A 23,203-nucleotide genomic window follows, 5' to 3' on the forward strand; every position below is an offset into this window, starting at 1 on the left:
AAATAGTGTATCAATTAATTTTAAAATAAATGATTATTGAGATTTCATACTTAATTTAATCAAATATTTAAGTCGGATTCAATTTTATACTCCCTCCGTTCTATAACATTTCTTTTTGGCACGAATATTAAGAAAACTTGTGTTGAGTGAGTTAAATAAATAAAGAATAAAGTAAGAAATGAAAAATATAGAAAGATAAAGAGAGAATAAAGTAAGAGAGAGTAAAATAGTTGAGAATAAATTTGTTGAAATGACCGCCCTATTATGAAATGTACAAAAATGACAAAATGATTCCACTACTATAGAACGGAAGGAGTATATATTAAAACGTTATTTTCAAGACAAATATAAAATAGAAATATCAAAACATTACACTATTAAGTGTTATCGTTTATTAATACTACTACCAACCTGGGTCGAGCACATGAAAAGTAGAGTGGCAGCGCAATAAATCAATGAATAGACAAAAGACGAGAGTATTGTCGTTTCTTCGTCTCTCTTCTCTCAAGTAGTGCTCCACGACTCCCCTTTTCTCCAATTCAATTTCTCCTCTCCTTTCCTACCCATAATCTTCTCTCTCTTTGGCCTTTCCTCCTTTGATCAGGTACTAATTGATCTGATTTGGGGTGGACTGATTTGATTTTGATATAAATATATAATCCATATTCCATTGGTTTTTGCAGTTGACTTTTCCTTAAAATGGCGGAATCGTCTTCCCTCCCCAATCCCGACGTGTCTCGGAAGCGGCGTAAAATCGACCCGGATTCCCGAACCCGAATCCCCTCGGAAACAGGTCCCACCCGGTGGCGGACCCAGGCGGAGCAACTCACCTATTCGTCCAAGCTCGTCGACGCCCTCCGCAGCCCCAATTCCGTCACCGGCCGCGCCGTCCGCGACGCCGCTGACCGAGTCCTCGCCGTCTCCGCCCGGGGCAAGACGCGGTGGAGCAGAGCCATCCTCACCAACCGCCTCGCTCACATCAATAGGAACCACAAAAAGGCGCCTAAGCCCGCCGCCGGAAAATCCCGCTCCACAAAAAGAGCGCCGGAGAAGAAACTGCCGCCGGTGCAGAAGAAAGTGAAGGTGTTGAGCCGGTTAGTCCCCGGCTGCCGGAAGGTCTCGCTGCCGAACCTTCTAGAAGAAACCACGGATTATATTGCGGCTTTGGAAATGCAAGTCAGAGCTATGACTTTCCTCACAGCCCTACTTAATGGCGGTGCCTCCTCCGACCACAACGTTAGTCCGTCTTAGTTGTTTCTTTATTTATTTTTGGGGTTAAATTTTGTTAATAATTAAGGTTTGATATATTCATGTATTTTTTTTAAAATCTGTGTAAGTTGCCTGCCATATGCCAATACCCAATCTGTTTATTTTTCTTTCTTGATAGTATTTGTATTTGTATTTGCTTTTGTATTTGTTTGACTTCAAATTAGAATTATTTATTCATAGGCTTTATGCGTTGTGACATGCCAACTCATATTTTTGTCACTGTATTACTTGCTCCATTGCATTTGATTCCCCACTAGTTAATCAATTTTTAGAATTCGTTCTACTTTTTATTTTATGTATTTCCTTCTAATTATCTACTCTTTATCTTATTTTTTGGTGGACTTAATCTTATTCAATTGACAAATATAAATAAATAATGTGTAATCGACTTTATTTTTAAATAATACTCCTATTTATTGTGGTCATAACCATTTTGGATAGTACTCGAGTAATGAAATGGACCTTAAAATTGTGATTGCTACCAACTGTGATACATACAAGCAAGTTAGACGGCCGAATTGATATAGCGTGTTAATAAAATGGAAAATGACAAATATTTTTTAATAGTAATATAAACTCCTAGATAATCATGCTCATATTTTTCTCCTCTTCAACAATAAATAAAATGGAGTATAAATTGTTGTTATTGAGAACAGAGATAACCCCACATATTTGAAAGCAAGGCAAATTCCGCCAAAAGAACAGCCTAATTTTGCAACAAAAAAAGGGCTGTCACCTTGTGCCCACTTATACCACATGTGACATTCCTATAATCCTATTAACATTCAAACCCCTCTCCATTTTATTCTCTCTCCCTCTCCTCTATTTTCATGAAATACTCCATCTTTTAGTGCTTATTGGATAAACATACATTATTGTAAAATACTAGATTATAATTTGAACCAAATTTTACACTCCTCTTTTTACGTACTCATCTACATAAACCCCCACCTCACTTTCTTATTGAGTAACTAATGTTTTTCTCTTTAATTTTGCTTCAAACAACTTATTAGTCTTGCCTAGCATATTGGTTAGAGAAGGGACAAGGAATAAAGTTAGTCTGGTAAAAATAGTGTTTAATCTTGGAGGCAAAACGTACGTGTGATTAAGTGAGAGTCCCAAATATTGTCATTTGTTGGGATTGAGATGTGAATAAGAGAGTGTGGTCTCCATCAAGGATAAGAGTTTGGAGCTAGCTAAGACAAATTTAATGAAGTTTTGAGCAAAGTTGGATGCATCGAGGACCACACATTGTCTTCACTATACATTTTGAGGGTCATCTAGGAACATCACACACACACATATATACATAGAGAGAGGAATATGTAGATTTTCATCTGGATAATTTTTTTTTCATAATCTAGAATCAACAATAAAACTGCACTAATTGTGTAATCTATAGATCCCAAAGATATATTACTAGTATTATATTTTACTCCACATATCATATAGATCAAAATATGTAATATTATCATTATAGATGGAGAAAAATATTCTGCTAGTACTTTTTTGTGAGTATCATCTGTGGGCATCATGGTCGGAGCTAGAGTGTTAGCAGGAGAGGCAAATGCCCTCCCTCAAAATTTTCATGTCATTAGTTAAATTAATACGCTCAACAATAATTTTTAAGATAATAAATTAAATGTATAAAATAAAATAAATTATAACAATTCTTATGAATAAAACTCAATGAAATATACCGGGTAAAAGTTATGATATGACTTATTTTTGTTAAAAAAAGACCTCTCTCATTGGTTTTCTGAGCACTAGTACTATTAGGCTTTCCATCACATTTTTGGTGGACCGAACAAGTATATATCTTGGCTCCTTATCTAATGCAATTTTTGCCCACATGCATGCATGTGAGTGTGATGAATGATGAGTCAGCCTTAGTCGACAATCTCATTGGGCCATCATCATTAATGTTAGCAGCAATGCCAAATCCTTTTTAACTTTTCTTCTTTTTTATCAGATGAAAACTCCAAACCATTTTTGGAACATTACTCCTTGCGATTTGATTATTCTAGACCTCAACATTATGCAGTTGGATTGACCTCTCTTACTAATTAGATCCCTGGTGTAACATGAGTGTTAACAAATTCAAATCTAATTATTTTTTCAATTGATTATAAAGTTATTAGACAGATAATAATTTGATTATAATTTGTGGGGTTTTCACAATATGTGTTGGAAAGAAATCACACAATTAAGGTGATTGATTCCAAATTGATTACATACCTTAACTAGAATAGAATCACACAATTAAGGTGATTGATATCGTTTACCATATGTAGCATTAGTCTTGTCTATAAAGGTTGTAACTCTAACACATATTCAAGTAAGCAATAAAATTACCCTCTTCCGATCCTTAATTGTTTCTTCATGGCATCAAGAGCAGGGAGATCCAAGGCTCAGAGAAATCTCATCATAGCCGTGTAATACCTTTCTCGGCCTTTACCTAAAACCAAAACAGAACCCACCCTCGTCGAAAAATGTCAGACACAGACGAAGAAAAACCAACAACCGAATCCTCAAAATTGAGGACGAGCAAGAACGTTACCGTGGCGTTCAAATTAAACGGGAAGAATTACCCGTTATGGTCGCGCTTAATGAAAGTCGCGATAGGAAGCAGGAGGGGATATACACATATCCAAGATAAACCACCGGAACCCGGCAGTAAAGGATATCGGGAGTGGGAAGAGACCGATCTGGTGGCCTTTTCGTGGATCATCGACAATATCGAACATGATATTATCTCCGACTTCGCTCACCATCAAACCTCCAAGGCGTTGTGGGATAATCTCGCGATTACGTTCGAAGGAAAAGCAGATCCGTATCAAATATATGACCTGGAAGACAAAATAATGTACATGAGACAGGGAAATCTCGATCTCGAAACATATTACCGTCGTCTCCACGGATTGTGGATTAACATTGATCGAACTCAGAAGCAACCAGTCACGTGCTGTGACAAGGGGATCGGGCAATATCGACAACACGCAAGTGAGAAACGACTCATCAAATTTCTCACAGGCCTAAATCAGGAGTATGACCACACCCAACGGGAGATCCTCAAGGAGCAGCCTTACCCCTCAGTCGAAGAAGCCTACGGATGGGTGAAGAAGGAGGCGGCTCGACAGAAGATCATGCCACCGGCATCCACTCCACCCACCGGAGACTCCTCTGGCGTGGGAAGTGTCAATGCATCATCGGGGGAGATAGGCTACGGTTTTGGAGCACAGAGGGACCGACAAAACACTCGGGGAAGCCAGATACGATCGCCACCACCCGGAAACACATACCAAACAGCCGGAATTGGAAGGAGACAGGACAAAAGCAAGCTATGGTGCTCCCACTGCGGGAAGAACAAGCATACAAGAGAGACGTGCTTTCTCCGGGTAGGATACCCGGAATGGTGGGACGAAAAACAGAAGGCACGAGCCCAAGGGAAGCTCGTTGCGGTCGGAATCGCGGAGAGCAACCCGCGACAGAACCCATCTAACTAGAACAGAGAAGGAGCAATTGGAGGAGGGAATCAGGCTAATAATCCTCCCCAACCAGAAATCGGCGGTGGAGTGGTAGCGGCGGAGGAGGGGGCATCCGGATCGGGAATTTTGTGGAACGGACCGGAGCGGCGACGGAAGGTCAGCCGTGGAACAACGGCGCAATATCACTTGATTTTGCAATTTCATCCCTCACAATTCCTAAAATATCAAAATGTACCCCATGCCATTAAAAAGGGAACCCCAGACTCCTCATATTATAATAAGCCGCCCATACATGTTAGAAATTGCAATTTGACCCCAAAAGTTGACCCAATTGATACACAAACCCGTTTTGCACCTCTGATAAATATTTCCGCTGCATTAAACGTGCAAAATAGTGATAGAATTGATAAAAGGGGGTGGATTTTTTATTGTGGAGCCACAAATACCATGACTCCCGAAAGGACAGACTTTATTGATTTTAGTGAAGTCACTAAGACTTATATTAGAACTGCAAATGGAGAATTAATTAAAGTAGCAGGGGCGGGAACCATAGAAATTTCTCCAAGTCTTCAATTATCGAACTGCCTATTTGTGCCAAGCTTGTCTCAAAGATTGATGTCAGTAAGCAATGTCACACGAGAACTAAATTGCACTCTCCTGATGTACCCAAATTGCTGTGTTTTGCCGGATATTCGGACGAGGAAGATCGTTGGGCGTGGCACTGAGAACCAGGGACTCTACTACGTGGATGGGGTAGCTCAACATGGCAGTGCAATGCTAGCTCATGGATCTACGAGAGAAGAGGCTTGGCTATGGCACGGAAGACTAGGGCATCCTTCCTATGGTTACTTTCAGCTTTTGTTACCAAACTTTAAAATTCCTAAAGATTTTTCTTGTGAGACATGTGTTTTGGCCAAGAGCCACAGACAATCTTTTAAACCTTCCAATACCCGTGTGAAATTTATGTTTGAACTTGTGCATGCTGATGTGTGGGGTCCTGCGCCAGTTATTGGGGGAAAGGGATTTCGATATTTCGTTACTTTCATTGATGACTGCACTAGGATGACTTGGGTTTATTTTTTGAAACACAAATCTGAAGTGGCCGACAAATTTGTTCTTTTCTTCCATATGATTCAAACCCAGTTCCAAACCACCATAAAAGTCCTTCGGTCGGATAATGGGAGGGAATTTGTCAATAGTGATATGTCTGAGTTTTTTAGGAAGAAGGGTCTATTTCACCAAACCTCGTGTGCCTACACACTCGAACAAATGGGGTCGCTGAGAGAAAGAATAGAACAATTCTAGAAGTAACCCGAGCTATTATGATTGACTCTAAGGTCCCAACCTTTCTTTGGCCAGAAGCCGTGGCAACCTCCATCTATCTCATAAACCGATTGCCCACAAAAATCCTCAACAAAAAAACACCACTTGATATCCTCTCCCAACAAGCCAAAATACCCGAATCTCATAGCATGTTACCTAAAGTGTTCGGATGTACAGTCTATGTCCATATTCCCAAACATGAAAGAACAAAGTTTTCTCCGTGTGCTACTAAATGCGTTTTTGTGGGGTACGGAATAAACCAGAAGGGCTATAGGTGCTTTGACCCGAGCACTAAGAAGATCATCACCACTATAAACTGTACCTTCTTGGAAACCGAGTTCTTCTACCCTCACCACCTTAGCAGTCAGAGGGAGCAAAATCCTGAAACTAATCATGGGGACTGTCTAAGTTGGTTTGTGTCACCTCCAAGTCCTTCAATTGCGGAACCACCAGAGACTATAGCGGTCGTTGCCGCCGAGCACGCCCTCCCACTAGAGTCTCCTCAACCACCTCAAGATCAACCTCAACTGATATCCCAGGTATCTCCTATACCAATGTCTGAAGAAAATACTGTAGTTGATACACTGCAGAGGAAGAAGAAGAGAATAATACCGTTGATAGTGACACTGGGAGATATGTTCTTCCCAATCGGAGTACTCGTGGCATACCTCCAAAACGATACTCCCCCGAGAAGATCGGTACAAAGAGCAGATATGGAGTTACAAATTTTGTGCAAGGAAATTTGAGCAAGATGGCACGTGCGTTTGAAGCGGCACTATATGAGTAAGATGAAATTTCGCAGACTGCCGAGGAAGCAATGAGACACAAACACTGGAGAGAGGCCATGTTTACAGAGATGAAAGCATTGATGAAAAATAACACATGGGTGAAAGGAAAACTGCCAGAAGGAGTCAAAGTTGTGGGGTGTAGATGGGTGTTTACTATCAAGCGAAGACCAGATGGCTCAGTCGAGAGATATAAGGCACGACTTGTAGCGAAGGGATACACTCAAACATACGGAGTTGATTACGCTGAGACGTTTTCACCAGTAGCAAAGATCAACACAGTCAGGGTACTATTCTCGATCGCAGCCAACAGAGACTGACAACTTCACCAGTTCGACGTGACGAATGCCTTTCTGCATGGTGCCTAAACCAATCTTCATGGTTCCTCCCCCAGGATTCGGAAATGAGTTTCAGTCTGGAGAAGTGTGCAAACTCCAGAAGACATTGTATGGACTTAAGCAGTCCCCAAGGGCCTGGTTTAGTCGATTCACTGAAGTGATGAAGAAATACGACTACAAGCAGAGCAACTCAGATCACACACTGTTCATAAAAAATAAGAATGGGAAAATCACGTGTCTTATCGTCTATGTTGACGACATGATCATTACAGGGGACGATGAAGAAGAGATCGGCGAATTAAGGAAGAACTTGTTCAAAGAATTTGAGATGAAGGATCTGGGTCCTCTTAAGTATTTTTTTGGGGATTGAAGTTCTGAGATCAAAAAGGGGAATCTTCATAAATCAGAGAAAGTATATCCTCGATCTTTTAGCAGAAGTAGGAATGGTAGACTGCAGACCGGCAGACACCCCAATGATACAGAATCACAGATTACAGATAGTGGAAGGAGCAAAGCTCACAGACAGGGGGAGATATCAGCGGCTGGTAGGGAAGTTCATTTACCTCTCGCATACTAGGCCTGACATAACATATGGTGTGGGAGTAGTAAGTCAGTTCATTCACTCACCACAAGAGGATCATTGGGAAGCAACTCTCCGTATTGTGCGATACTTGAAGGGTACCGCGGAGCATAGAGTGTTGTTCGAGAAACATGGGCACTTGGAAATCAATGGCTTCACGGATGCAGATTGGGCAGGAAACCCAAATGACAGAAAATCCACGGCAGGATACTTTACGTTGGTATGAGGAAATCTTGTCACTTGGAGGAGCAAGAAGCAAAAGGTAGTTGCACTCTCAAGTGCAGAAGCTGAATTCCGTGGAATCAAAAGTGGCCTTACTGAGATACTGTGGCTAAGGAAGCTCATGACAGAACTTGATCTATATGTACCAAAACCATGTAGACTGTTCTGCGACAACAAAGCTGCAATTAGCATCTCTGAAAATCCAGTTCAACACGATAGGACTAAGCATGTGGAAGTCGATAGACACTTCATCAAGGAGAAGATTGAAGCCCAGATTGTTGAATTTCCATATGTAAAGTCGGAAGATCAGTTGGCCGACATTCTAACCAAGGCAGTAAGCTACAGATCGTTCAAGGAAGTATTAAGCAAGTTGAGTATCGGAAACCCCGTTACTTAACTTGAGGGGGAGTGTTGGAAAGAAATCACACAATTAAGGTGATTGATTCCAAATTGATTACATACCTTAACTAGAATAGAATCACACAATTAAGGTGATTGATATCGTTTACCATATGTAGCATTAGTCTTGTCTATAAAGGTTGTAACCCTAATACATATTCAAGTACGCAATAAAATTACCCTCTTCTGATCCTTAATTGTTTCTTCAATATGTGCTAAAACTATCAATAATCATTACAATAACACGTGCTGCATACAGAAAAGTTACATGGTGGTTATAAGCAAAATTACGTGGTGCTGCATTTTTACCGAAGCGAATGTCGGACATTAGCAAGTAATTGATTTCTTGCTATTTGTCCGAGTAGTCATGATCGACTGAAATGGCTGACACATTATCGAGTAGTACTCCATTCGTCAGCTATTACTTGTCACTGGTATCCTTTTCGATTCATCCACCAATATATATCTGTCATAGTTACTTTTTACTATTTTTAGTAATGAATCCCCACGTTCTATTAGCTTATTTCTCTCACGTTTATTATACTATGGTGGACGGTGGTCGACCTCCTCTTTCAATTGTCAAATATTCAAATAATTTTGAAGGGTGGACCATTTTGTAACTAAGCTCATCAACAAAGACATTTATGCAACTCAACTTAAAAATATTTGATGATAAAGTTAAATTGACCATTCTAACATATTGATTATTGAATATCCACGCAAGACTGAACCATCCAACCATGTGCTTATCGCTTGCTATATGCTTTGGGTCATACTCTAAAATTATTTTGCATGAGCCACATTGTGAGGTTTATTAGGAGTTAGAATGAGAGATGTTGTCTCCTGGATGTGGATTGTGGGTGAAAGAAAATGAAGGTCAAGCCTTGGGCGTTTTTTTTTTTTCTCTTTTTGGTGGCAAATCATGATTTCGAGATGGAGATGGTTAGCTCGTGCATGGGTTATGATTTCTTCGCTTGTTATGTTTTATACACTATTTGTTTCATTTATTTTGCTATTTAAATTAGTTTAGTGTGGCTCCTACTTAATTGTTGGACCAAAGTTTGAGCTTATAAACAATACCCAAGAAGTAGCCTCTTTAAATTGTCCAAACGGGCTTGCCTAGTTCGGCCAACAATCTTGGTCCTCGAAATGTTGGCCCATGCTTAGCTGAATGCATACTGGTAGTCAGGGGTAGGCAAAAATACTGAAAAAAAAACAGAATATCGCTCGTTTTGTATCGAAAAATATTAAAAATTATTAAATTTTTGGTATATCGTAATTTTCGGTACGTTACATACCGTAAGTTTTCGATACGGTAACGGTACCACTATACCGAAAGTCTGAAATATATATCGAAATCAATACGTATCGAATCAACTATATAAACCGATTAAAATAATAATATAATTTAATTTTTTGGTTCCATGAATTTATAAACAAATTATAAATTTACTTATACATTATTCAGTATAAAATTATACGAAACGGTACGATATAACAGTATAGTGTACCGAATTATACTATATCATCATGCACGGTATATCGAAGTTTGGTACGATATACCGAAATATCGATACGATAACGGTAGTGATATTACCCATAATGAATGTTCGGTATATCGAAACTTTCGATACGATAGTAGTATAAATTTTTTTCATACCGATATTTTCAGTACGGTGTACAATATAGCATTTTCGATATGGTCTAACGTGCCGACCAACTCTTCTACTCGTGGTCGTACCTAAATTTCTGATTCACACTTGCAACAATCACTCACACATGAGCTCGTTGTCATAATTCAAAAGCTAATTAGATCATATAGGCGACTTTGAGAAATTTCGAATAATTAAAATACTAATGCAATGCATGAATCTTGATTGAAATTTAAATTCAAAACCCAATTTATTACCAGGTTGTGATCACTTATTTTATCCTCAATTTTTTGAAACCAATGGAAAAACATTTAATTTTAATAAAATTATTTTATTAATGAATATCAAATATTTCGTGAAATTACGAAGATAGCCCAAGCTTACACATCTAATTTTTGTTAGTTCGACTGGAAAAAAAATACAAATGGTGAGTACTACAATTTTTATAATTGGAGCTATTTATGTCAGTTATTTGAAAGTTTGGATCATAAATCATAAGTAGCCCTTCCGATAAACGCATATGACCGTAGACGGTCGAACTCTGAATGTGAGTCAGTATGCAGATTCTGAATAGAAATCTAGCGAGCAAATTCTCCCCCAAATTATACAACCAGGTTCGTTCTAAGCTTTCTCCTGCGATTTCTTCTCCTATACGTCACTCTGTTGGCAAACTTTAGTTGTTCAAGGGTTGTTTCTACTCTTGCTTTGCATTGGTTGATATCACTTGCTTAATTCGCTAGAAATGATTGGAAAATCTACACTATTTTCTGCTATTATTATGGACAAATTGTTGTTTTTGATGAAAATTGAACTCGTTTTCGCAGTCTTCAATTTCCAATTTGAATGTTATACTGCGACTATGTGTGCGTAATTAATGAGTTTTGATCGCCTTCGGTATAGTGCACACTGCAATTTGATGAACTTACTTGCCATTTTTTACCTGCTGATGATCCTTTTTCGACACATTATTATTATATTTATAAGCGTTTGAGCCTTTGTATTACGCATATTTGATTCACGGATCCTCTCTAGTTTTTTTTTCAAGTACTTTCTTTAACATATGTTGAAGTGCCTTTGATTGAATAGGTGATAGCGAGGGGATTTTCTGGTAGGATAGCACACGATGTGGGACAGCCAACAGCGAACACTCATCCGCAGGTCCTATGCGTGTCTTGTGTTCTCTTTGTCATCCATCATTAACTGTTTGGATTAAGAAACTTGACCTTTCCCATTATCATCTATTTTCTAGATATTGACGGAAGGGGAGATTACTCCCGGAATAAGCAGTGATGAATACATATGGAGGAGGAAGAAGTTGTTGAAACTACTTCCAGAGAATGCTTTGGCAATTTTTGCATCAGCCCCGGTTAAGATGATGACCGATGTCGTTCCATATACTTTTAGACAAGATGCTGATTATCTCTATGTCACTGGCTGCCAACAGCCAGGTGGCATTGCAGTTTTGGGTCATAACTGTGGTTTGTGCATGTTTATGCCGGAAACAACACCACAAGTAAGCCAAATCTGCACATAACCGTTCCCTATATTATAGTTATCCCTCCGTCCCAGTTAAGATGACCCCTTTGGTTTGTCGCACGTGTTTTGTAAAAATTATAATAAATAGTTAAAGTGGAAGGAAAGTAAATTAAGAGAGAGAATAATATGGAAGAGACTCTCTTCTACATTATTCTTTCTCTTACTTTACTTTTCCTTAATTTTAACTATTTATAATGATTTTTTCAAAACACGTGTGAAAAACGAAAGGTCCCATCTTAAATGGGACAGAGGGAGTATCATTTTTACCTTCCTGCAGACTAAAAAAGTTAATGTAGTTTCATATTATGTAGAATACTGGATTTCAAGAATCGAATAGATTGTGTGAAGCCCAAAAGTGCATGTTTCAGAAAAAATTTAATTGAGAGGATATTTTTTTTTCTGAATCTCTGATACATGGAAATGACTTCATGTGGAAAGTCACGCTAAACAGCACCCTTTCAAACTATAGGTTGGAGTAATATAAAATATTCTTTGCAACTATGAACATCAAATATTAATTAACCAATCATCTATTCGTTCAAGACAAGCCTTTTATTTGTGAACCTTTTTTTGCAGGACAACTAATAACAACTAAATCAGAATATTCATATATCCATGTCAAAAACTTCTTAAAATTGGTATCTTTCTAAACTAAATGCTTGGAGAAACTCCCATTCCAAATGGATTTTTTATGTTGTCATTAAGAACCGATATATTCTTAGGAATCTAAAGAAGACTTCAGTAAGTTGTTAGTTCTTCAGTGCTGTCAACAAAGCATAAAAATATTAGCCACTTATTGTTGGTCCCTTAAGTCCTTTACATTTCTAAACAGATTTTCAGTCAGTACTCATTGCTAAATTTTTAAAAAAAAATTTTTTGACTAACTCATTATATTTTATCTTAAACTTAGTATATCGAATATTTCTCTCTTCTCCTAGCCCTTTCCGTTACATCAAAACCCACATACTCTTAGGGATGTGCAAATTTTTAGAAACAATTACTCTGTTCTTCTGTCTTGAGAATTGTCTTCTCTTGTTGTAAATTGTAATTACTAGTTATTTTGATTATTGGGAATATCCTCCAATTCTGACTCTAGACTTCCTAGATTATCATGTAGTCATATTCTTTGTGTAACAACAGCAAATCTTAACTAGTAGTTCATGAAATCTGTTTCAGGATGTCACATGGCAAGGTGAGACAGCTGGAGTTGATGCAGCTCTAAGCACATTCAAGGCTGATGAAGCATACCCTATAAGTGCATTGAATAAGGTAAATTAAACTTGTTCTGATGTTTGTTAAGGTGTATTGAGTTCCGCATGTTATCTTTATAGTTTCATATTCTGGTAATGTGCTCTTGAATAGACCTTTGAATGAGGCTATAATTATCTGTTACCTTTTTTTATATATATTTTAGATGCTACTGTTTCGTTTCATATGTGTGGTTGCTGCTTCATCTCGTTAAACCTTTCAGCACTGGCTTCTTAGTATTCATAGAAAAAGGAATATCATTTAATGTTAAAAATGATATACTTCATTGTTTGCTACTCCCTCCGTCCCGCTTTAGCAGTCCCGGTTACTTTTGTGCACTCGTTTTGTAAATATGATAATAAATAGTTAAAGTGGAGAAATAGTAAAGTAAGTGAGAGAATAGATAAGAGTCTTCTCTACATTATTCACTCACTCACTTTACCATTTCTACACTTTAACTATTTATTATCATTTTTATAAAAAGAGTGCATAAAAGTAACCGGGACTGCTAAAGCGGGACGGAGGGAGTATTAAACATCTCAAGTCTCAAGATTGCCAAGGTCACTATATTATGTCCGAACTTGTAGTAGATAACTCTTAGCCTCTTAATACTCTTGAATATAAACCAATACTTAATGTGTTCACCACCATCAAGTTACCAACCTCCGTAACTTAATGTGAGAACTGAGAATTATATATCTTATGAAAATGTACTTTTATATTTAATTCTGGAATGAAGTCTAGTTTATATATATCTAGTGTTTGTTTGCTAGGCTTGATGGGATAATGCCTGATATGTTTAATAGGATCAGAGCATGTTTTTCAAGCTTAGGTGGTAATATTGTATTTGCTATAAATGTCTCCAATTGTGTAGATGTGTAATCCACTCTTTGGTTGGGTGTTTTGATATTATCGAGAACTTGCAATTTTCTAAATTGTCAATTTAAATTAGAGCACATGTTATATTAATAGTTTATCATATATGCGAGGCCATCTTTTTTAAGAGCTTTGGTTTTTCAAGTAAACCAAAATTTATGTTATCATAGGTATTTTTTTTTCAAATTTGATAAATGTTGGTTGATCCTATATTTCATTATAGTTCTATGATTCAGAGTATCCTTTCCTATTTGATCCCTTTGAATTCCATATTCGAAGTTGCAATCGGATCGATTCATTAAGAACTTACGACTTTGCACAAAATTTTTAATTGGTGATTGGTACTTCTGCATTGTTGTAATAGTAGGGAGTGCCTGTGAAACATAAGAATTTAAGAAGGCCTGTCTAACATATAAAAAAGGACGGTTCTCTTTTTGCTGTTTTCCTGTGTGTTGTTATAAAGGTTAGATATACTTGATAGGGTTCCTCAGACTGTCTTAAATTATTTGCCAAAGAAAACTTGGTTTTGGCTTAAGTATTCATGGTTAGTTTTTTTTTAATTATGTTGCAGATCCTATCAAGTTGGATAGAGTGCTCATTCCAATTGTTCCATAACGTGAATACGGCTAATTCTACTTATGTGAACTTGGAAAGCTTCCAAAAAGCCATTTCCAATGGGAAAGTGAAAGATTTCGCAGTTCATACTCATGAAGCAAGATGGATAAAATCAGAAGCTGAGCTTAAATTGATGCGAAATTCTGCATCTATAGCTTCTCAGGTATGTAATTAAATTTTCGTTTAGGAGTGTGTGGTGAAGTAGCCTATTTTTACGGAATGCAATTATGCAATTTTTGTTTAGTAGTCTAGGTTGTAGAGCCTTAAGGCTTAAGTATGATATGGCCTATGGGGCCAACCAACAAACATACTACATAATATATTCCAATTTTCTGGATACCATCATCAATCTCCCTCATAAAATATGGTTCTACCTTCAAGTGATTTTTAATTTGCCTAGTTCTGCTTTTGTGCACTAACAAGACAATGGAGAAATCTGCATGCAGAAGATTAAGGTGCATTGGAATGGGATATGTAAGCTATGGGATAGTGGAGTGTCTTTAACTAGGTGAAGCAGGCTGTGTTACCCTCCCTGTGATATATTCAAACCAACACAATCAACCATTATGTTTTGAGAGGGTGGAAAAAGAAAAGTCAAACTTGAAGAGATGAATATCGATGCTTAAATCATATATGAAAACTCTGTAAATAAAATTAGCAGTGTTCAGGAAAATATTTCTTGTTGGAAATTACCAAAAAAGTTGTTACTACTGCAAATAAAATTATTGCTCCCTCCGTCCTGCAATAGGAGTCTTATTTGGTTATGACACGGTTTTTAAGAAGTGTAAAGGAAAGTGGGTTGAATAAGTTAGTGGATTAAGGGTCACACTTATATATATTAGTTTTATAAAAAAATGTGAGTGGAATAAGTTGGTGGAATGTGGGGCCTACTTACCATTATGGTAAAAATGAAATAGGACTCTTATAGTGGGATGTACCGAAATGGCAAAACAGGACTCGTATTGGGGACGGAGGGAGTAATATTTCATATGCAATTTGAGAAAGATGATGATTTATTCAATTGCATGTGATGCGATACTGAAATTATATTCCACAATTAGAGCTTGCTTGGTATTTTAAGTATGCATTATGCTTTTCCAGTAATTGTTTGTTTCCTTTGTTGGTCTCATATTTCGAATAGATCCAAGAGCACAAGAAGAGTAAAGAGGCCGTAATTAATTAACAAAACAGAATCATCCATGACAAGGCACTTAATCCAAACCCTAGAATAAACTAGTCACTCATGTTCATGAATACAAAATACAGAAAAATATACAAACCCATAACTAAAAGACAATAAACCAAAGTAAAAATCTTTGAATCTTGAGCTCTAATATTGAATTATGATGGCTTCTCTTCAAAATCATTCCAAAATCCTCCAAGTCTGCCAAAGTGTAACGAGGGAAAAAAATGTGGAGGCGTATTTGACTCCCCAAAATGAAGCATTGGAAGGGTATTTATACTTTTGGTGGGTTATGGGCTTGGAATGAAATAAAACAAGTCAATATGCGAGGGAAAAAACTTAAATAGGAAAATCCTGCTAGTTTCAGGATGTCCGCGATCACATTTTCATAGATCTGCAGTCTTGTCCCCAACCTCAGAACTGCGGGCTTGAGCGTGGCTTCTTCATGTGGTCTGCGGTAGCAGGCCTGCTGCTCTGGCTGGGCGGCTCTATCTTTTGGGCTAATTCACTGCTGTTTTAGCTCCAATTCTCGATCTGTTTCTCCCGTGATATTTGCGTTGAGCTAACTTTGATGTCATCGTATTCGTTCCTTGCAGTTTGGCTTGATTCTCCTAAAATTTCACGAAAACTACCATGCAAGTGTGATTCATCAAAAAACAATAACATTAATAGACAAACTTGCTTATAACACGAAATAAGCTAGGAAATGATATGCAAATCATCCTAAAAGTGGGTGCAAAACCATGTTTGTCACACCCCAACCCCTGAACTCTTTTTTAAGGTGTTTTTTTCCCTAATATTTCAGTATTTTTCGTGTTATGTATTGGATAGGCACTCCTGCAGACAATGCTGCATTCCAAAATATTTCCTAATGAGGAAATGCTCTCAGCTAAGTTTGAATACGAGTGCAGAATGAGAGGTGCCCAAAGAATGGCGTAAGTGTTCTATTTTCTTGAACTACCTGTTGAAGATGCCTATTGGCAGACCATTACTAGAGACACAATTTTTTTTTATCTCAAATCCTATTTTGGTTGACAGAAGATATTGCATCTGGAAAATGATGTTTGCACATATTCTTTCGAATTTTCTGGAATATCTTTAAGTTCTTTTTTTATGTACTAATTGTGTTCTGGTATAACTTTATAATTTTATCTTTTACAGCTTTAATCCTGTGGTTGGTGGGGGTTCAAATGGCAGCATCATACATTATGCTCGGAATGACCAGAGAGTGAGTTTTCTTCCTGGCATGTTTATGCATAAGTAAAGTCTATATCAATATTGTAACCTTTTAACAGATCCAAGATGGGGACCTGGTTCTGATGGATGTAGGATGTGAGCTCCATGGTTACACTAGTGATATTACTCGTACATGGCCACCATGCGGAAGATTTTCCCCAGCACAGGTACATATTCAAAGCGGTTATCTTCTCATACCTTGGTTGTAATAAAATAGATAGTTAATTTAAATATTTCCTAACATGTAGGTATATGCCTTAAGCTAAAGTGTTTGGAACCTTTGGGGCATCATACTGTAAAGTCAGCAACTTGAGGAATGTTGATAATGATGAGACATTCCGCATGAATAAGGGTGCATATTGTTCCTCATGGACTTGCAACTTCCTTTTCAGATTACATTAGCCTTTTTCTCTTATAGTATTAAACAGGCTAGCTAATAAAAAATGAACAAAAAAGTACAGCAACTCTGAAATGACAACTGATTAACAAGAACTCAGAGGAACAATATGAATAACCAATAGCCAAATCAACAACTACCATAAGAGGAACCTGAGTGCAGGATCGCCCTCTGATAATGAAAAAAGTCCTAGAAAGGAAGCCTTATATGTCTTAGGACGAACCAAGCCCACGAAAGGAGCCCTTGCTGCTTTGCTAACAATTAAATCTTGAACTAACTGAATAAAAGAAGAATAACTAAACAGCAGCAGACATGGTGCCTGCTATGCTCGCACCTTCTTCCTCCTTGCCTTATATTTGCAAGATCAGATGACATTCAAGGTATTAAGAAAGACCAAAAACATATTTATGAATTATTGGCGCATAATTAACAGCTACTGCAGATGAAAATACAAATGGTATTCAAGAGCTAAAAGTTAGCAGAATGGAAGTAACCACAGGCACAGCTGAAATGGTCTTCTTGATTTTGATAGTGGTTTATAATCAGTGCATGAAATTGGATTCCGTATCCGTGTCAAATCCTAAATGACAAGAATTCTTGTTTTGACCCCAAGCTCATGTATTTAGGAGCCTTCTTTCAGTGTCTACTGAGAAAGAACCTTGAACATTTCCTTAAAAAATTATCTACATGTATTATAGAACTTTCACTGAACTAATTTGGGGATCTTGTCTGGTCAAATGTCAACTGGAAAAGAAAAGATCCTTTTGAAGGAATTTTATTGACAATAGTTCCATTATGCAATATGCATCAAACTTTCTGTAGCCTGTGTTAAGCTCGTCTATTATTTTGTTAAAATTTGTTTCAGTGTACTAATCTTTATGTTTTCCTGGACTTTTCTGTATAATTTGCATTATCAAAGAGAAATTTTACTTTCTTACCCTCCTAATTGCTGAAGTCTTCCGTATACATTGCTTAACTGAACTCACGGAGTGTAGTGTTTGCTTACTTAAATTTCCAGTTTAATGTTTGGAAATTAAAGGTCAAATTGAGATGCCTAATTTTATTTTAAAATGTTGCAGGCAGAACTTTATGACCTTATATTAGATACAAATGAAGAATGTTTGAGACTTTGCAGACCAGGCACAACTATTCGAGAAATTCACAACTATTCGGTAAAACTTGAGCAACTGATATATATCTGTGGTTTTCTTCTGCTGCTCTTCTTATTGTAGAATGAATATTTCCAATTTTATCATTGCTTATCATATAATGCAAATAACATTAAGCACGGAAATTTTGATCTAGTTGAATATTATGATGCATAAATGTTCCTTAGATGTGACTGCACATGAATGAGGGCCCAAGGGACTATGTGACATGACATTTGGTAAATTACAAGATAGAATTTTTCCTAGCATTCATGTAGTCATGTATGGCTATGGCATGTTTGTGCAGCTATAATGAGGTGGAAGTTTATTTAGAACTGCTAGAATATATGCATTTTATTTTTTGTATTGAATTGGAAAAATTTGTTGAAAGATATATATCAAATGGGACATGATCAATTGTAGTACCTAATTAACAATAAAAAAATAAGACCTATTCTTAGCTATTAGATTAAGAGATCCAATGGTTAAAATAATGACAAGTATATTATATTTTAAATTTAAATAATTAGTAAATAAATTAAAGGGTATTAATGTAAATTTTCTCTTATCAAAATCATCTCAAAATTTTAAAATTACGTAACTCTCTCGATTTAAATTATTTTTTCGCAAAAAATATATCATATTAAAGATAATTTTATAAGGATTCCAATGAGATCTCAATTGCATATGTTCCGATGATGATCGGGTGATGAAATTTAATAATTTATATTTCAATTTTCTTACATGTTGATAAACAGATTTTATCAACAAATGCAAAAAGAAATCTCAATATAGTGTACATATCAATATAGTGTATGTAAAATATCAATAAAACCGTGTTGATATTTTCTTGTATTTGTGTTGATATCCTCATGCCATATTGTTGATATTTGTAATACACTATGTTAGATATAAAAAAACCCACAAAAATTATCATATGATAACATAATGATGATATTACCCTTTCATTGATATTTTGTCTACTATTTATTGAAATTTGTGAGCTTCAATCTCATCCACTCATTTTAAAATCTAAGGGTGTAGATATAGTCTTAGTTTTGGATTATGGTGTTATAAGCATTAGAAGAGGACCCTATATCAAATAGTATAAAGTTATCGTGGGATGGTAATTTTATAAAGGAGTTAAGAACTCCTTTATGAACTACTTTCCAGTGAATTTAAGTTATTTTGCTCTGTTTGCATAAAATATGAGAGAAGGACAAAATTCTACTTCTCTTACCTTCAAACAATTTTCTCTGAAATTGTTACTTGTGTATGAAATGCTTATGTTTTTGGGTTTGTATGGCCAAGCAATTCAACAAAAAGTAACAAGGAAAAATAGTTTATGGGTAGGCATGTCATATGAATGGATTTTCTTCATAATTTTGAATGGAAGGAAAAAAATGATTCAAAGTTGTGCAGTAATTTATGTCATTATATAATAAGTGGTAATTGAGAGGGAGAAGTAGCTAGGAAACTTGAGGAAATGAATAAGTATGAAAAGCCTCTGGTAATGACAACAATAGAACCTCTTGAAGTAGTACAGTACTAAAATATTTCTTATGTACACTTCCAAGTACTACGATATTGAGCTTTTATCTGATAAATACTACTGTTGCTCTCGACTGGTTTGGTAAGTATTTCATGTACACAAAACCCAATATTGTTAGTTTAACACATGTCAAGGTTATGAAATATATCACAATACTAAGATACAGTATATGTATGTCACTCAAGCTGTCGATTCACAGACATTCTGTATTCTCTGATACCATACCATACATTAATTGATCACAAACTTATTAGAGAATTGTCCTTTCAATAGGTTGATAAGCTGCGAAAAGGATTCCAAGAACTTGGAATATTGAAAAGTGACCAACCTCATGCTTACCATATGCTGAACCCAACCAGTATAGGTTATTATTCATTCTCTTTCATCAACCAATCTGTATTAATGCACGCTTGCTCTGCTTGATAGGTATAGTTAATGGGTGGGAAGTTATCATAATTGAGTTGGTTTGGTTCGTCATCATTGTACAGGTCATTATCTAGGAATGGATGTCCATGATTGCCGCACAATCACATATGACCGCCCTCTGAAGCCTGGTGTTGTAAGTTTCTTCTTCTTTTCGTTTCCTTTTCCCTCTCTGCTTGGTTTGAGTGGGAACTTGAATATTCCCCCAAATGAGCTTCAAATGATTATAAGAATACCTGCCAGAGAAAACACTTAGATGTGTAATCAAATCTTTTATATGATTTATTTTGAAAAAGAAAACGAATGATACTCTAATTTATAAATCCGATGAAACCTAAAAAGCAGAAAAGGCACTCCTGGAGGACTGCTGTATTATTGTATCTGACACCAATAATATGATGGCCACCTTTTCTCAGATGGGATATTGGCCCCTATTATCATGAAACTTTCAAAATGTAGGGTTTTTCCCACTAACTTTAAACTTGGCAAATAATATCACAAACTTTACTCGAGTTTGTTATTTCCCACCGGCCAAAAAATTACGACAAATAATATTTTGATAAGGATTTTTATTCGAAATTTCTCAACAACAACTTCGAGAGCTTCAAGTTCTTCAATCTTTGAGGATAGTTTTTCTTGAAGTACACCCTCCAAAATTGTTGTTCAATCAGTTAATATAGCCGGAATTTTTTGCAGTTGGAAAATAACAATCTCGCGTAAAGTTGGTGATATTATTTGCCAAATTTAAAGTTCGTGTAAAAAACCCAACTTTTCGAAAGTTCCATGATATTAGAGGCCTATATCCCTTCTCAGATATATAAGAATAACTGTTGGTCCATCTTGTTCCACTGCTGTTGTATTATCTACTAGTACTATCTAACTACCGGAAGTCTACTTGAAAAATATTTATCTAACTGTAAGCAGGACAAATTTGTACAAGAAAACCTTCTTGCAAACTTGATGAAATAAGATATATCATGCATTTGGGCTCCTATTAAGACAATTGGATGAGTACCTATTTGTTTATTAGGGGTTGGTGAGTGGGGAGATATTGGGTATTGACATATTTTACTCTTCCATTTCTAAATGTTGAAGTTGCACAATTTTCATTGGTAGGTTTTGGTGTGTAAGCTCAGCTACTCAAATTCCCTTTGTATAGGCAGCTGGGCCTGGGATGGGGAGTAGGGTGATGAAAATTAAATTTGGCAATAACCTGGCTTGAGTTTTGGTCGATCATATGGTACGAGAAGTACAAAATGGCAGTAGTTTTGATTATAGTCTGTTGTCTTGTGTTGCTGCTGAATGGACTGCTGGCACATTCCCAGTCCTGCTCCTAGTTTCTTTTCTGTTGTTTATGTTGGATACTGACTAATTCTTGAACAACTTCCACATGGGCAGGTGATCACAATTGAACCCGGAGTTTACATCCCTTCCAATTCTAATGTTCCCGAGAGGTAATTTCCTAGTTAATTGATTTATTTTTCTGCATTCAGTACCTTCTTTTAATTCAAACCTTTTTTGTGGGGGTTGGGCCGTTAGCCCGTTACAGACCACCCTCATTCCTAAGAAACTATACAATGATAGGACTTCAACTTTGTAATACGTTCAGAAAAAATTATCATTCCGAAGGACAGCTAATTCGTGTCAACTGATTAAGCCTGCTTCTAAAAAAGGTTTGCAGTGTCTTGCATCTTGAAGTAAGGTTCTGACATTGACCATTCCTTGCAACAAACTTCTTGTTAGGATTCCCAGAAGAGAGCCATACCAGACTATGACTAGACTACTTTTTACTGAATTACATAATTATAACAATAATTATATTTTATTTTGATATAAAGGTGAAACATCAAAATCTTCATTCATTAGTTCGTATAGTCTTGTGGCCTCTTTTAGGTTAAAATCCTTCCCTAACATTTACAGGATTTATTGGTTTCTCCTATCAATTTAGTTTAACTTTAGGATAGTTTATCCTCCAGGAAACTGAAAACACAAAGGTTTACTAAATTGGTAGGCCAGTATGACTAGCTCTCTTTATACTAATTGCTAGTTTATGTTTACTAAATTGGTAGGCCAGTATGACTAGCTCTCTTTATACTAATTGCTAGTTTATGTTTACAATAACTTTTAATAAGATGATGAATGGAATGCAGATATCAAGGCATTGGGATAAGAATAGAAGACGACGTTCTCATCACAGAATCAGGATACGAGGTGAAGTTTGAGTGGCTATTGAAGCTATATGCACTCCACCATATTGTATCATGAATTTTGTCCTATGTTAATTAACCTTTACTAATAGTTAAGCCATTAGTTGTTAGTTCATAAAGTTTATGTTGACATAGTATTTAGCCTGCTTGGTTGTGGTAACAAGGTTCTCATTTTCTGTGGTGGGCAGGTACTTACTGCTTCAGTGCCAAAAGATATTAAGCACCTGGAGTCGTTACTCAATAATTTGTCTTATGGGATGGGGATGGAAAAACATAATGCCGTCTAGGGACTTTAGTCGAGCACTCTGATAACTCAGCACAGTCTTGCTGTTGGTATACGAAATCAACTCTAATACTGCAACGAAGCTGGATTGCTTCCACTCTTGTAGCATTATTGGTTTGAAAGTTCTAGCTAGCCCTCTTGCTTTGGTTATATTTTACCTTCAATGGCTCTAATGTATTTCTGCTTCGACATGCTTTTATTGTTTTCTTGATTCTTTTCGAATAATTATTTCCCCTCATTTTTTAGATCAATTTTGTCAATCTGTGAGGCACTGAATTTTGCTTTCAACATTTCTGACATTAGATTCAATATTATTAGCTGACAGCATTAATTTTGGACAGGTAACTTGCAGTTTATGTGGTACAGATTGGTTGAGTCATGAATTTACTTATTTACTTCCTCCGTTGGCTCAACATTTTTGAATAGGCATGTAGGGAATCCGA

The 23,203-nt window shown here is 36.6% G+C and overlaps 2 protein-coding genes across 3 annotated transcripts; both read left to right on the forward strand.

Moving 5' to 3' along the window:
• The first annotated feature begins 410 nt into the window (after positions 1 to 410).
• LOC121802337 (transcription factor bHLH149-like) lies at positions 411 to 1,446 on the forward strand. The gene is made up of 2 exons (XM_042201985.1): positions 411 to 604; positions 684 to 1,446. Exon 2 carries the CDS (start codon positions 700 to 702, stop codon positions 1,249 to 1,251), a length of 552 nt encoding a protein of 183 aa, XP_042057919.1. The 5' UTR covers positions 411 to 604; positions 684 to 699; the 3' UTR covers positions 1,252 to 1,446.
• A 9,078-nt stretch (positions 1,447 to 10,524) lies between these two features.
• On the forward strand, positions 10,525 to 23,011 carry LOC121802510 (intermediate cleaving peptidase 55, mitochondrial-like). Of its 2 annotated transcripts, XR_006050790.1 has the most exons (15): positions 10,525 to 10,670; positions 11,143 to 11,214; positions 11,306 to 11,569; positions 12,769 to 12,861; positions 14,288 to 14,494; positions 16,346 to 16,449; positions 16,676 to 16,742; positions 16,810 to 16,917; positions 18,227 to 18,319; positions 20,121 to 20,211; positions 20,336 to 20,406; positions 21,387 to 21,510; positions 21,669 to 21,724; positions 22,421 to 22,481; positions 22,666 to 22,686. XR_006050790.1 is itself a non-coding variant. In XM_042202193.1 (14 exons), the coding sequence occupies exons 1-14, from the start codon at positions 10,614 to 10,616 to the stop codon at positions 22,762 to 22,764; spliced, it is 1,443 nt and encodes a 480-aa protein (XP_042058127.1). In that variant the 5' UTR covers positions 10,526 to 10,613; the 3' UTR covers positions 22,765 to 23,011. The 2 variants fall into 2 exon arrangements, 1 of the variants encoding a protein (XP_042058127.1); XM_042202193.1 differs by lacking the exon at positions 21,387 to 21,510 and having other exon boundaries at positions 10,526 to 10,670; positions 22,666 to 23,011.
• Positions 23,012 to 23,203: the final 192 nt, after the last annotated feature.

The sequence above is a fragment of the Salvia splendens genome, chromosome 5 (assembly GCF_004379255.2).
Source record: "Salvia splendens isolate huo1 chromosome 5, SspV2, whole genome shotgun sequence".
Lineage (NCBI taxonomy): Eukaryota > Viridiplantae > Streptophyta > Magnoliopsida > Lamiales > Lamiaceae > Salvia > Salvia splendens.

What these genes read in the sequence shown, in the direction of transcription:
- LOC121802510 (XM_042202193.1), top strand. Translation starts at nt 10,614, where the DNA reads ATGCAGATTCTGAATAGAAATCTAGCGAGCAAATTCTCCCCCAAATTA. An exon ending in GCTGAACCCAACCAGTATAG is followed by an intron (nt 20,212 to 20,335) that starts GTTATTATTCAT and finishes ATCATTGTACAG; the next exon opens with GTCATTATCTAGGAATGGAT. An exon ending in AATTCTAATGTTCCCGAGAG is followed by an intron (nt 21,725 to 22,420) that starts GTAATTTCCTAG and finishes AATGGAATGCAG; the next exon opens with ATATCAAGGCATTGGGATAA.
- LOC121802337 (XM_042201985.1), top strand. Translation starts at nt 700, where the DNA reads ATGGCGGAATCGTCTTCCCTCCCCAATCCCGACGTGTCTCGGAAGCGG.